The following is a 15,273-nucleotide window of genomic DNA, read 5'->3' as shown; positions in this document are numbered from 1 at the left end:
GGTGGAAATTTTACTTATGAATCAACCATGAATCAATCGGAACAATGATTTCATTGCTGTTTTGAATAAACAATGAACTATTTTTTTGTCTTTCAAAAAAAAAATTTTCTTAACTGACTGAGTCAGTGAAAAAAAGCATACAATATATTCCTAACTTTCTATATATCTTTTAAAAGGCCAGTCAGTATTCAGAACAGTGTGTCAGAATTAATCATGCAGCTGAAACACCACAGATGCTTGAAAGAAGCTTGACTGTTTCAGCGAAAACAGTCTTCTATTTATAGGTCCGGACCATTTCCTGTGCTGTGAATGCTCAATGAGGTTACATGGGTCATGTAACTCCACACTGGTCCAAAGAAAGCACACTTCTTACACACCCCAGCAGGTCTTTCTGAGTAGTAACATGAAGAATGCGGGATAGGTTGAAGGTCATTACTTTCCAGAACATGCCTCATCTACATTTTATTCATCTGTGTATTAATGTTCAGTAATTAGACACATTTGTAATTACAGTAATTCAGCTAATTACTGTTCTATCACAGTAGTTTAGCTGATTCTTAAAATTGCACACACCAATTATTCACTTCACAGGCATTTGAAAAAGATAATTCTACTACTGCAAGATGATGAGGCTGGAAGTGAAAATTAGTTCACTAAAATACTCAAAGGAACAGTTCCTTCAAAAATGAAAATTCCATTATCATTAAGCCCATGTTGCTCCAAACTTGCTCCTTTCCATACACTGAAATTATACCATGATCAGAGACTGTCAAGGTTAATAAAGTATCACTATATCCTATTATGCTATAAATTAATATAAGCAAACACACTTTTACATTGCTTTATCATTTTTGGATTTTGACAGTACCACACTCCATTCATTCTAATTGTATGGAAAGGAGCTGTATAACATTCTCCATAAAATCTCATTTTGTTTTGACAAAAACAGAAGTCACCTAGAGAACAACATGGGTGAGAAAAATTATTTTTGGATTTATAATTTCCAGTTGGTTGGATTAACTATGGTAGCTGTATGCTTGGCTTAAGGTTCTGGTGCAGGGTCGGAAATTAACGGGGGCTTGGGGCAAAAATGCATCCAGATTTTACAAAAATGAATGAAAAAAAAAAAGAAAGTCGTGACACTTGCCAAGCATGGTAACCCATACTCGGAATTGGTGCTCTGCATTTAACCCATCCAAGTGCACACACACAGCAGTGAGAAGTGAACACACCGTGAACACACACCCAGAGCAGTGGGCAGCTATATATCTAGCACCTGGGGGTTAAGTGCCTTGCTCAAGGGCACTTCAGCCATGGGTATTGAGGATGGAAGAGAGCACTGTTCATTCACTCCCTCCCACCTACAACTCCTGCCAGCACCGAGACTCGAACCTGCGACCTTCAGGTTACAAGTCCAAATCTCTAACCATTAGGCCACAGCTGCCTTTTTTTTTTTTTTTTTTTTTTTGAATGATGAATGCCAAATTAATTAAAGGGGGGGGGGATAGATAGAAAAAATTATTAATAAGTGTTGTTTGTTGCTTTATTTTTAGATTTGCTCATGTTGCATCAATTTTCTTTTTAAAAGTGAAAGTGACGTGACATACAGCCAAGTATGGTGACCCATACTCAGAACTCGTGCTCTGCATTTAAACCATCCAAAGTGCACACACACAGCAGTGAACACACACACCGTGAACACACACCAGGAGCACTGGGCAGTTATTTATGCTGCAGCGCCCGGGGAGCAGTTGGGGGTTCGGTGTCTTGCTCAAGGGCACCTCAGTCGTGGTATTGCCGGCCCGAGACTCAAACCCACAACCTTAGGGTTGCTGAGGGGCCGGGCTAACCACTAGGCCACGACTTCCATTTATTGCGGCATTGAATTCTGAATTCTGAATGCTGTTTTTTCTCCACTCTCTTGATTCTCTTGAAAAATTCTTTCATCATAAACAACAAAGTACAGATATTATGCAAGTAATAGATTGCAGTGAAGACAGCTTCAGTGATTTTCTGCAGTAACTCAAACCCACAACCTTAGGGTTGCACTAGACTGTCATTAAAAGCTTCAGTCATCATTCAGTGAACTTTCTTTGCTTGGTTAAATTTCTGTATATAATTTATTCCCAGTTTGAATAACCATTCTGTTTGTCATGCTATTATTATTTTGATTTTCTAATGTGTAAAAAGCAATAAACTAATTCATAAATGGTCCCTTGCTTGTTATGACCGTGTAGCCAGAATATTACAGTTTCCCTAATCACAGATTTTTTTATTTATTATATTAATCAACATTAATGATAATTATTACAATATCAAGAACAATAATTGACAATAATGTGTTTGTAATAATATTGCAGCCCTACCCTGTAATGTTTTTTTTTACAACTTAAATACTTCATGTAGGCTATTTAGATTATGTAATTGTGTAAATACATGTATGTCAACTTTAAGAATTAAAATGTCTGTGTAAATAAACATAAATGCCATGTCAGATACAGTTTCTGTTCCACCATTGCATGTAAAGATGACTTTTTGTTGATGTTAATAAAATTGTTTTGTAACAGTCTGTAGTATTCTGACTGAAGTAACTGGTAAAAAATTAAGCAATTTACATAAAAGATAACACATACACATTTAATTAGGCAATTATAAAAACTGCCTCTACAAAGGTGAAAATAAAAATATTCCAGGGGGTAAATATTGTATTGCCCCTTAATAGAAAAGTTAATTTCTGACCCTGTTCTGGTAGTACAGTAGCTTTGATTGGAGCAACCACTCACCTGCTTAAAGGATTGGTTAGAGAGCAGCTCCTGGCCAGGCAGTGGTACAGTAGCAGAGAAAGAACAAAAACATTGGAAGACATGCAGACGTTAACAATTGAAGCAGCAGAAGACTCAGCCAGAGCTGACCACAGCATACAGTCTCACAGGCCCCAGAATCTCTTGTAAAACACTGAAGAAACTTTGGCTACTGCGTTTGAATCACTGTTTGACTTTTGCTGATATTGGGTCTGAGAACATATCTGCAGCATTTCTGCTCTAAATGCACTAAGATACTACTTCATGCTTAAAGCACTAAAGCATCTATTACATGCCATTCAGCAAAGAACAGCTGCTTAGTCACTACTGAAAAGCCTGAGGTTCCAAATACTCTCTCTCCCTCTTGCTCTCTCTTTCACACACACAAACACATTTCACAAACATGCAGAAGAATGTCAGTACAGCTGTTATTTCAGAAGATCATTCCAGAAGTTATTCTAGAAATATCTGACTGATATTGAAAGCAAAAATTATTTGTTTGGGATTTAAGCACAGCTGAGATGTGACTATTGTGTGTCACACTTGCATACTTGCTGCCTCTGGTAAGCTGAAAACATCTTCTCAATGTCCTTTAGGTCTAGAACTTTAAAGGCTCTTCTGTCATCAATCTCAAACCAGATGGTACCAGTGATCTTGTTCTGAAAAAACAGGAAGATGATCAGGAAAGATGACTGTAATGAAGGGATAGTATCAGAAAATTTGAAAAAAATAAATAACTTAATACATACATAAATACAAAATTAAATCTCAGATAAAGTATAATACTTTGTATTATGAGGTATTTTAAGACTGCAATAAAAAAAGAGGTGTTTTAAGTCTGCAATTTTGGAAGAGTTAAAGGATTTGAGTGGTTGTGAAGGTTGGGGGATGCTCTTTGTGTGCAGGCTGGTTGTGGAGCTAATGGAAGCAGGTCCAGGTGGAGGTGGAACCCCAGAAATGATGGGTGGGGCCCCAGGTGGGGGTGGAGGACCCCCCGGGGGAGGTGGAGGAGGTGGTGGGGGTGGGCTGGAGAAAGCAATAGGTGGAGGAGGAGGGAAGCTATCCATCATCATAGGTGGTGGAGGAGGAGCCATCGGGCTTCCAGGAAGCGGAGGGGGAATGGGTAAATGAACTCCACCACTTTAAAGTGAAAAAGATCAAATAATTCGCGTAAAACATGTTAGACAAATTTGCTGCAATGTATAAACCATCACAACTAACTCATGCTTAACCAAAACAGCTTCTCCTTAAGCATCTCTTACTAAATAATGCAATAAAACATCAACAAGTAAATTCTAACATTATTGTGCAATTGTTCTACTTATGCATATCAAAGTAAATCATAATTGTTCTACTTATCAAAGTAAATCATACAACTGCAGTACAGCACACCAGAAAGTGACAGATGGTGAACTCACTGAAATGTCGCTAATTCGCGAGGAGAGGTCTAATACTTGCTCCCTGGCAGAGCGCAACTCCACTCCTTCTTTCTGTAGTTTGTCCTTCATCTTGTTGAGTGTCTTCATCATATCCTCCTTCTCTTGTGTCTTGGTGTCACACTCCCTTGCTTTCCTTTCCAGCCGAGCCATCAGCTCTACATGCTCTAAAAAACACACATGCGTTATCATTAAATAAGTTCACCCAGGCTCAGTTATGCAAGTCAGTGTGCACTTTTACCTTTTCTGAACTTCTCGGCTTGGTCTCTCCACTGTTTGACTTCATTCTCGTTGACAAGCCTGTAGACGGAATGAAGTCTCATTATGTTGCAATCAAATACACAGGGTTATAAAATTTATTTTGCCCTATTTTCCACACTTACCTCAATCATTTATTGATTTATTTACTGTTTGTTATTTGTCAACTATTATCAAAAACAAAAGCCAACAATAAAGACCACATGAAAGTTCTCTGTTTAGTAGTTAGCTTTTATGAGACCAAACAGACCAAACAGATTGATGAATTGTCTTGTCCACAGATGTGTATATAATTTTTATCCAATAAAATACTCTTCAGAATGAGAATGTCCCTCTTAACTATAAATACAACCTTCTTTGAACTAGTAATAAAAAGGGCCAAATTATGGTTCATCAGTTTATTTTCCAAAACATGAACTGATTAAAAGGAAAGTAGAAATGTGATTAATTTGATTAATTTTGAAGTTGCCTTCATTGGTTTCATCCACGGTACAAGCTGTCAAGTGTGGGTTTGCTATGTGGTTTCTAGTCTGGCTGTAATGGCAACATACAAAAGAAAACTTGTCATCAAGCCAATTCATGGGGTCTTTAAACCAAAGGGGCCACTCTTAAATCAAAGCAATGACATACAGTTGGGGACGATTTTTAATAACACATTATATATATATAGATATATATATATATATATATATATATATATATATATACAGTATATATATACATATATATATATATATATATATATATATATATATATATATATATTAAAAAAAATGTTAGTTTAGTCTGGTTGTGAATCTTTTTGTAAGTGGATATTGTTTGAGGTTTAAGGGAGAATCTAAAGTGACACCTTGACATGCGCTGCTTTCCATAGCTGCAGAAAGAGGAAAATGAAATACAGATACTGTAACATTTAGTGCCAGCACTGGAGAAGACAATGAAAGATACAGTATATATGACTATTAAGAAAATAGGAAAAGAGGATAAAGATGCAGTTTCACATACTGTAGAGCACTGGTTCTCAACCACATTCCTGGAAGACCCCCAACACTGCACATTTTGCATGTCTCCTTTGTCTGACACATCCATTTCAAGTCTGTGAATCTCTACTAATGAGCAGGTGACCTGAATCGTTGTGTTTGATTAAGGAGACATGCAAAATGTGCAGTGATGGGGGTCCTCCAGTAATGTGGTTGAGAACCACTGCTGTAGAGGATTTACTGCATTATACTTATTGAAGAATATTTTTTACTTCAAAAAACAGGTTTGAATCTTTTGTAGTCAGACTGACATCATTCAGGTAATATAATTAATTGCCAGCTACAAGCCAACACTGGAAATGACAATTATTATTTTAGCTGTTTGTTTGGTCAACTTGCTCCTTAACTGGTTAAAGAAACATAATTGCCCAAGATATCTTAAATGCAACCAATACATTACATCTCTGTTTCACTAAGGCAGTGGTTTTCAATCCTGGTCCTGGGGACCCACTGCTCTGTACATTTTGTATCTGTCTCTCTTATCTGACACACTCAGTTTACTTCATGGAGCTCTCTCCTAATGAGCTGATGATCTGAATAAGCTGTGTTAAATAAGAGGAACACACAAAATGTGCAGAGTGGTGGGTCCCCAGGACCAGGTTTGAAAATCACTGCACTAAGGTAATTTTTGCAACTGGAAAGAGTTACACATTATAGGTAAGCATGAGCAGACAAAAAATATGTTTGCTAGTAGTAGGTTTCCTTGTGCTTACAGTTTCCAAAGCCACCGTTAACCTCTTTTGGCACACTGGTGGAAATAGGGTACATGAATGTGCATAAACGTTTATCTGGACTGTGTGTAGATGATAAGCAAATATGATGACCCAGAGATACCAAGAAAGGAGCAAACATGCCAAGAAAGGAGCAAAGACTGCTGATACTGCAATGGTAAAATTACAGAATAGAGGTGTGGAAAGTTGGGTGAATGATAGCGAGAGTTTATCTGAGGTGATAAATGATCCAACGAAAAAAAAAAGAAAAAAAAATCCTGCCCAGAGAACTGTTGGACACCTGTGGTAAGCACATGGCCTGAAATTCAACATTCTTATGCACATTCAGCAATACCAGTGTTAAAAATTTAGAGTTCTGCATCTTCCTTTAAAATTTTCAAAATGTTTAAAGTGGTTTGATACGAGTTTCCATTTTGGCCAACTGTCTTCCATTGACTTCCATGTTAGCAGTTCCAAATCCCATCAGTGTGCCACAATACAGCTTTGCAGTTCATTGAGCACAAAACATTTTAGAATCTCTACAGCGGGCAGTGAGAAGAAATAAAGAGAATCCAAGAGCTCATCAAGGCTTTCTGGTCTCAAAATTATTACTCAACACTAATAAACTAGTTAACTTTTCATGAGGAGTATTATTATTTGAACATTCAATGGTTAAAATCATGTGCACAATGAAAGTGAAAGTGAAATGATGTGTGGCGAAGTATGGCGACCCAAACTCGGAATTTGTGCTCTGCATTTTAACCCATCCAATTGCACACACACAGTAGTGAGCACACACACCGTGAACACACACAGCAATGGGCAGCCAATGCTGCGGCGCCTGGGGAGCAATTGGGGGCCTTGCTCAAGGGTCTCACCTCAGTTGTGGTACTGAAGGTGGAGAGAGCACTGGTTATTCACTCCCCCCACTGACAATTCCTGCCAGACCTGAGACTCTGACTCTCTATCCATTAGGCCACGACTTCAAAATGTGTTTTGAACTGAAAGTGTTATGAGTTGGGCACTTACATTCTAATGATGTTCTTAACGTTGAAATTGTCCAGGGGTGAAACATCTGGATTTTCTCCCTTTTCATCTTGAAGAACAATTTGCTGAAGGATGCGGTCTAAAAGTTGCCACTGCTGTATACTGCCTGCACCACGTTTATCTGAAAACATTTTACAAGTGTCAAAAATAAACTTGATTAGTTATAATTTTACTGCTTTCTACACAAATTACTACAAAAGTTCTATACATTTTTTTTTGGAATATGATGTCATGGTAACAACATGCTTTTTCTGGACATCTAACAAGATAATTAAATGGTATTCTTGGAGCATGTACATATCATATGAATATACTCTAAACAAAAATGGTGCTAAATAGCACTAAAAGTAGTTATTTGGCTTGTAATCATAGGGAAACTACTTTAACTATCTTTAAAGTTGCTATACAGCACCTTTGTCAAATGGTGCTATGTAGAACCATAAGATGAACCAAATTCTCCTCCTTTGATTTTAGATATGTTACTCCACTCTCATATGTTTGCTATGAATGGGAATTTAATATAATGGCAAAAGCTGTTTTAAATCACTTTTATGCTTTTCTGAGGTCAAAAAGTCTTGTGTGGAGGCCCTGGAATATTTCCTTATAGGTGGCCTTGGGGCCAAAAAGGTGGAGAAGCATGTTATCTTCAGGAAATACACTGTATTTTAATGCCGTTTTTAATCCTTTCCCCAACTAAACTAAGAGATTAAGAGAGAGTTAGAAAACCTTTAAAGAACTATACAGGTACTTAATGAGTTATTTGTATGGCATTGGTGCTATAGCTCCTTATTTGACTGATTGATTTATACTTTATTGATCCTTTCCTTTTCACGGCAGCTTCAACACACAAAACACAGCACCACACATAACAAACAAGTAATTTCTAATTCTTTAAATCTACAATATAAAAGTGAGAGAATAAATAGCAAATAATAAAATAAGTAGAAAACAGTCCCTTGTAAAGGTAGTGAACGATTTATTATTCTCTTGTGACACTGGCTCTCTGTCTTTACTTCTGCTACTCGATCTCAGCTCTGCCTTAAATACCATCACTTATGATTTTCTTATCTCTCGTCTTTCGGCTGTGGGTATATCTGGTACTGCTCTACCTATGTGATAGACAGTTTTACATCTCTGTTCTGGATTTTAGATCCCCTACTGCCCCACTGAAACAAGGCATCCCCCAGGATTCCGTTCTTGGGCCTTTGCTGTTTATTATTTATATTTTACCATTGGGTCAAATACTACAGTGTCATGGCTTTAGCTATCATTTTTATGCTGATGACATTCAAATTTACACATCATGCAGGCCTTCCCTATCCACCCAAACTGATAAAATTTCTGTTTGCGTGCAGGATATAAAAACATTGCTTAACTCTAATTTTCTGAAACTTAATATGGATAAAACTGAGATCAACATTATTGGTACCCCATCACTTACCACCAAAGTTCCAGCTGACTTTACTTGCAATATCACTGGCACTCTAATTGCTCCATCTAGTATCGTCAGAAATCTCAGTGTTATGTTTGACTCCTCTCTTTCATTCCAGTCTCATATCAACTCTCTCACTGAATCAGCTTTCTTTCATTTACGATGAATTGTCCAGCTCCGTTCTTTCATTAGTGCCAATGATGCAGAAACTCTCATCCATACTTTTGTTTCATCTCGTCTCGATTACTGTAATGCCCTTTTCATTGGTTTACCAGCTACCTCCATTGCTAAATTACAGTATTTTCAAAATTCAGCCACTCGTATTCTCACTCGCACTAAGCATTCTGCCCACATCACACCTATTCTGGCTGATCTGCATTGACTACCAGTGGCCTATTGTATTAAGTATAAAATTATACTGCCGAGCGTTAGTATCGTTCTGCTCAACTGTGTCTGCTGTGAACTACAAGTTCAGCACGCTCTCGGAAGCTTTGTGTGTTGGCGAGATGGTGCTTCAGCGGTGGTCATTCCCAAGTCGAGTGGCACTTGCGCACTTCAGGCTGCAATACCCCCTGTCGGGAGACCCAGTGCTTCCTTCCCGAGTCAATAGGCATTCCTCTGGTCTAACCAGCAGTGCCTATATGGCTTGCGGGGAAGCTGCTTCCGCCTTACACGCTATGGCGGTACTGCAGGTGCACCAGGCCAAGGCACTGAAGGACCTGAACGAGGTTGGTCATGATCCAGAAGTTCTGAAAGAACTCTGAACTGGCACTGAACTCGCGCTCTGAGTGACGAAGGTCACCGCGTGTTCTCTGTGTCATGCGATGTCCACGCTTGGGGTCCAGGAGCACCATCTCTGGCTGAGTCTGGTTGAAATGAGGGACGCCGACAAAGATCGGTCCCTTAATGCCCCTGTGTCCCAGACTGGCCTCTTCAGCAACGCGGTCGAGAACCTGGTCCAGCAGTTCTCACCTTGCCTTGAACCATCTCAAAAGTCACTTATGAGGCAAGCACGTGCTGGTCCGAATGGACAACACAGCGACCGTTGCGTACATCAACCGACAAGGTGGTCTGCGCTCCCGTCGCATGTCGCAACTCACCCGCCACCTCCTTCTTTGGAGTCGGAAGGTTCTGAGGTCACTTCGTGCTGTTCACATTCTGGGCCTGCTCAACCGTGCAGCCGACGGGCTGTCTCGAGCAATGCTCCCGGGAGAATAGCGACTCCATCCCCTGACGATCCAGCTGATTTGGAGACGGTTCATAGCCGCTCAGGTAGACCTGTTTGCTTCTCCAGAGACCTCTCACTACCAGTTGTTCTGCAGCAAGTGCTGGAGTGAAGGCTGTCTCCCTCAACCCCTCAAAGTCCAGGTTGCTGCTATTGCTGCGTACCATGACCCCGTGAATGAGAACTCTTTAGGTAAGCACAACCTCGTCATCAGGTTCCTTAGAAGGGCCAGGAGGTTAAATCCTTCCCGGCCTCCCTCTATACCCTCCTGGGACCTGCTAAAATCACTACAGCAGGACCCATTCAAGCCTTTGCATTAAGTTGAGCTAAAGTTTGAATAAAATTTATAACAATATTTTCAGTATTTCTCAAAGGGCAGCTTCAGGTATAACTCATTTGAAGTAATGGTGCTTTATATAACATTATCCAGAGAAACAAGTGTTAATGATAAATCCTCTGTGATGTTTGTACTGGCTACTCTATGCAGGCCGCCAGGGCACCATACAGAATTTATTAATGAATTTGCTGATTTTATATCCAAGTTAGTGCTGGATGCAGATAAAGTTTAATTGTTGGTGAAATTGATAATGAAAAAGATGCATTGGGATCAGCATTCATATACATTTTGAACTCTATTGGGGTTAAACAACATATAACAGGACCTACTCATTGTCTAAATCATACTCTAGATTTAATACTGTCACACGGAATTGAAGATGTTGATGGTGCTGAAATTATGCAGCCAAGCGATGATTGTGCAAACTTCAAATAGCTAAAACTGTAAATTCTAATCCTTGTTACAATTATGGTAGAACCATCACTTCTACCACAAAAGATTGCTTTGTAAGTAATCTTCCTGATTTATCTCAATTCCTCCGCTTATCCAATAGCTCAGAACAACTTGATGATGTAACAGAAACTATGGACTCTCTCTTTTCTAGCATTTATATACGGTTGCTCCTTTACACTTAAAGAAGATTAAGGAAAACAGTCTGACACCGTGGTATAATGAGCACACTCGCACCCTAAAGAGAGCAGCCCCCAAAAAGGAGCAAATCTGGAGGAAAACAAAACTATTTTGTACTGCTTGGCAGGAAAGTACCCTATCCTACAGAAAAGCATTAAAAACTGCTAGATCTGATTAATTTTAGTCTCTTTTAGAAGAAAACAAACATAACCCGAGGTATTTATTCAATACAGTGGCTACATTAACAAAAAATAAAGCATCAATAGGTGTTGACATTTCCCAAAAGCACAATAGTAATGACTTTATGAACTACTTTACTTCTAAGATCGATACTATTAGAGATTAAATTGTAACCATGCATTCGTCAGCTACAGTATCGCATCAGATAATGTGCTATAGATCCCCTGAGGAACAATTCCACTCATTCTCTACTATAAGAGAGGAAGAATTGTATAAATTTGTTAAATCATCTAAACCAACAACATGTATGTTAGACCCTATTCCATCTAAGCTCCTAAAAGAGGTGCATCCAGAAGTCATAGATCCTCTTCTGACTATTAATTCATCATTGTAATTAGGATATGTCCCTAAAACTTTCAAACTAGCTATTATTAAGCCTCTCATTAAAAAAACACAACTTGATCCCAAAGAACTAGTTAATGTGTGTAACTAGTGGATCTTAGCACTGCGTTCGACACTATTGACCACAACATTCTTTTGCATAGACTAGAAAACTTTGTTGGCATTAGTAGAAGTGCATTATCATGGTTCAAATCATACTTATTGGACCAATCAATTCGTAGCAGTGAATGGAGAGGTCGGAGGGTATCGATCACAAGTGCAGTATGGAGTACCTCAAGGCTCAGTACTAGGGCTGTTACTTTTCATGCTTAACATATTACGCTTGGGAGATATCATCAGGAAACACAGTGTTAGCTTTCACTGTTATGCTGATGACACTCAGCTCTATATAACTTTGTGGCCCCGCGAAACATACCAATTTTTAAAACTAAGGGAATGCATAGTCGATATAAAAAACTGGATGACAATTAATTTCTTACTGCTAAATTCTGAAAAAAACATAGGTGTTAATTATCGGACTTAAAACCTCTGCATGTAATAACCTAGAACACTGTCTAAGACTCGATGGGTGCTCTGTAAATTCTTTGTCATCAGTTTGGAACCTAGGGGTGCTATTTGATAATCTTTGCTTTGAAAGCCACATTTCTAGCATTTATAAAACTGCATTTTTCCATCTTAAAAATATATCTAAAAAAACTCTGGCAATTTGATAATACCAAGAATATCAAAATCAACTGCGGGAGGCAGATCCTTTTCCTATTAACGCCTAAACTCTGGAATAACCTACCAAACATTGTTTGGGAGGCAGACACACTCTTGCAGTTTAAATCTAGATTAAAGACCCATCTCTTTAACCTGGCTTACACATAACATAACTAATATGCTTATAATATCCAAATCCATTAAAGGATTTTTAGGCTGCATTAATTAGGTAAACCGAAACGGGAACACTTCCCATAATACCCAATGTACTTGCTACATCGTTAGAAGAATGGCCTCTACGCTAATATTAGTCTTTTTCTCTCTTATTCCGAGGTTGCCGTAGCCACCAGATCCAGACTGTATCCAGATCAGATGGTCACTGCAGTCACCCAGATCCAGTACGTATCCAGACCAGATGAAGGATCAGCACCTAGAAAGGACCTCTACAGCCCTGGAAGACAGTGGAGACCAGGACAACTAGATGAGCCCCAGATACAAATCCCCTGTAAAGATCTTGTCTCAGACGACCACCGGGACAGGACGTGATTTGTAATGTTTTGTACTGTGCACAATCTGACTTTGCTGCAGCCTGGAATTGAACTCCTGGTTTCGTCTGGCCAGAGGAGAACTGGCCCCCCAACTGAGCCTGGTTTCTCCCAGGCTCCAAGGTTTTTTCTCCATTCTGTCACCGATGGAGTTTTGGTTCCTTGCCGCTGTCGCCTCTGGCTTGGTTAGTTGGGGACACTTCATTTACAGCGATATTGTTGACTTGATTGCAAATGATTGCAAAGATACTATTTAAACTGAACTGAGCTGGATGATGACATCACTGAATTCAATGATGAATTGCCATTAACTGTCATTTTGCATTATTGACACACTGTTTTCCTAATTAATGTTGTTCAGTAGATTTGACACAATCTATTTTGTTTAAAGCGCTATATAAATAAGGGTGACTTGACTTGACTTGACTTGACTACACAGACACTATTGGAAGAGAACCGAACTGAGCTGGACGATGACATCACTGAATCAACAATGAACTGACTTTAACTGATAAACTGACTGTTATCTATTGTCCTCTTGCATTATCAGCACATGTTTTTCCTGTCTAATTCTGTAAAGCTGCTTTGACACAATCTGTATTGTATAAAGCGTTATATAAATAAAGGTGACTTGACTTCATTATCTGTGGAATGCAGGGATGGTTGTAATTAAATACAAAGGAAATTATACAAAACACAAACATGTACAGTAGTCTGTTCCAAACCTAGTAGCTTCCTACAAAGACATAATTTTAAGGCATCACAGACATGCTCCAACCACAAAGACTGTTTGAAACACAAATTATACTATATATATACAGTATATATATATACTAACATATTATACTTACATGGCATTTGGAGGCAGTGCTGTAAGACAGATAGAAGGTGTGGGTAAGCATCTGTGTTGCTCAGTTTCTTCTTGATCAGCTCAAACATCTGGCCAGCACTCTTGGTGTCCACGTGTGTCTGAACAAAAAAACATACATTAATTTTTCCTAAATAGGACACACATGAAGTCAGGAGCCTTGTAAACAAATCTAATAATACCATGCTGTTCTGTATATAATAAATGCCCTTTAAATTTAAGGACATTATATGATGCATATAGGTAAAAGATCTTACAGTGTCAAAGCATTTGGCCAGTTCTAACTCATCCTCATTCCGCACTATCTCAAAAAAGTCCAGATGTCTGAAACAAACAAACAAACACACACACACACACACACAGATCAACACACAAACAAACACACACACACACACACACAGCCTTTCTATTAGAAGCAGTGGTATGATGCATATACTTATTGTTAGGTGGAAAATGACGCCCATTTTAACATCCTATTGTTCTGTACCTGTCAAGTGTGGCATTATCATGTGATCTCAGCTTCTCGATGACTGGCTGAATTCCTAACATCAGAAACTCATACCTAAGATGAAGGCGAAACTCTAGACTGTCCTTTGAGAGAAATAGAGGAAATCATCATGTCAATAATGTATATATATCATGCACATTTTTAAATTTTAGGGAAATTCTGTCATCAGCTGACCTCTCCAACCCCAGCATTCAGCACAGCGTTTATGAATGACATGATGGCTGTCTTCAGATTTACTTCATCCCTGTAGTGTCCCGTGCTTCTGTCCAGCTCGTTCAAAAGAGACTGAGTAAAAAGAAATACAAAAATATATAATTAATAACAAATTCTAATTAAAAAAATTTTCACCAAATATATTTTTTTCCAATCAGAGTACTGCATTATTATCTAAGCAACTTGCTACAAGTAACTTTTGTAAAGTTATATTTTTGTGTGTACTTCAGAGCTATTTGTCTGATATGTGTGAACGACTCTCTTTCTTGTTTATCAGGGGTCGCCACAAGCTGAGTGATCCACACAACCAATTTGGCACATGTTTTATGCCGGACGCCCTTCCTGCCACAACCCAACCCAACTCATGCAACCCCAGTGCTGGGACACACTCACTCACACACTATAGCCAATTTACTTTGTCCAATTCACCTACTGTGTACTGTCCTATACTGTATACCGGAGGAAACCCAAGACACAGGGAGAATATGCAAACTCCACACAGAAAGGTATCCTAGCTCAGCCGGGACTCGAACCAGGGACCTTCTTGTTGTGAGGCAACAGTGCTACCCACTGAGCCACCGTGCTAAGGACTATAAATGACAGTTTTAAAGTCAGTAGAGACAGGTTTTTATGTAAGCAGAATTATTTCTGATATTACTCTGGAATGGGTTGTTAATGCCTGCTTATGGTGCTTATTCTGTCAAGAGTGCTCAGAGATCTATTGGGTCACTAGGAATCAACCATGCTTCTCCTCTGCACAATGTAACTTTGCTGCAGCCTGGAATTGAACTGCTGGTTTCGTCTGGCCAGAGGAAACTGGCCCCCCGACTGAGCCTGGTTTCTCCGAAGGTTTTTTTCTCCATTCTGTCACAGATGGAGTTTTGGTTCCTTGATACTATTTAAACTGAACTGAGCTGGATGATGACATCACTGAATTCA

General features: G+C 38.9%; 1 protein-coding gene across 1 annotated transcript in view; it reads right to left on the bottom strand.

The window, feature by feature from the left end:
* daam2 (dishevelled associated activator of morphogenesis 2) overlaps positions 1 to 15,273 on the bottom strand; it is a 168,774-nt gene that overhangs the window by 14,167 nt on the left and 139,334 nt on the right. Inside the window, exons 8-16 of the mRNA XM_042774552.1 lie at positions 14,296 to 14,406; positions 14,101 to 14,204; positions 13,871 to 13,937; positions 13,597 to 13,714; positions 7,275 to 7,413; positions 4,479 to 4,537; positions 4,220 to 4,404; positions 3,644 to 3,943; positions 3,353 to 3,460 (exon numbers count right to left, since the gene is read on the bottom strand). Coding sequence (XP_042630486.1) covers positions 3,353 to 3,460; positions 3,644 to 3,943; positions 4,220 to 4,404; positions 4,479 to 4,537; positions 7,275 to 7,413; positions 13,597 to 13,714; positions 13,871 to 13,937; positions 14,101 to 14,204; positions 14,296 to 14,406 — 1,191 coding nt within the window. The remainder of the gene's footprint in view (positions 1 to 3,352; positions 3,461 to 3,643; positions 3,944 to 4,219; positions 4,405 to 4,478; positions 4,538 to 7,274; positions 7,414 to 13,596; positions 13,715 to 13,870; positions 13,938 to 14,100; positions 14,205 to 14,295; positions 14,407 to 15,273) is intronic.

This window comes from Cyprinus carpio, chromosome A17, assembly GCF_018340385.1.
Source record: "Cyprinus carpio isolate SPL01 chromosome A17, ASM1834038v1, whole genome shotgun sequence".
Classification (NCBI taxonomy): Eukaryota; Metazoa; Chordata; class Actinopteri; order Cypriniformes; family Cyprinidae; genus Cyprinus; species Cyprinus carpio.
This window is presented reverse-complemented; position numbering and strand designations above follow the sequence as displayed.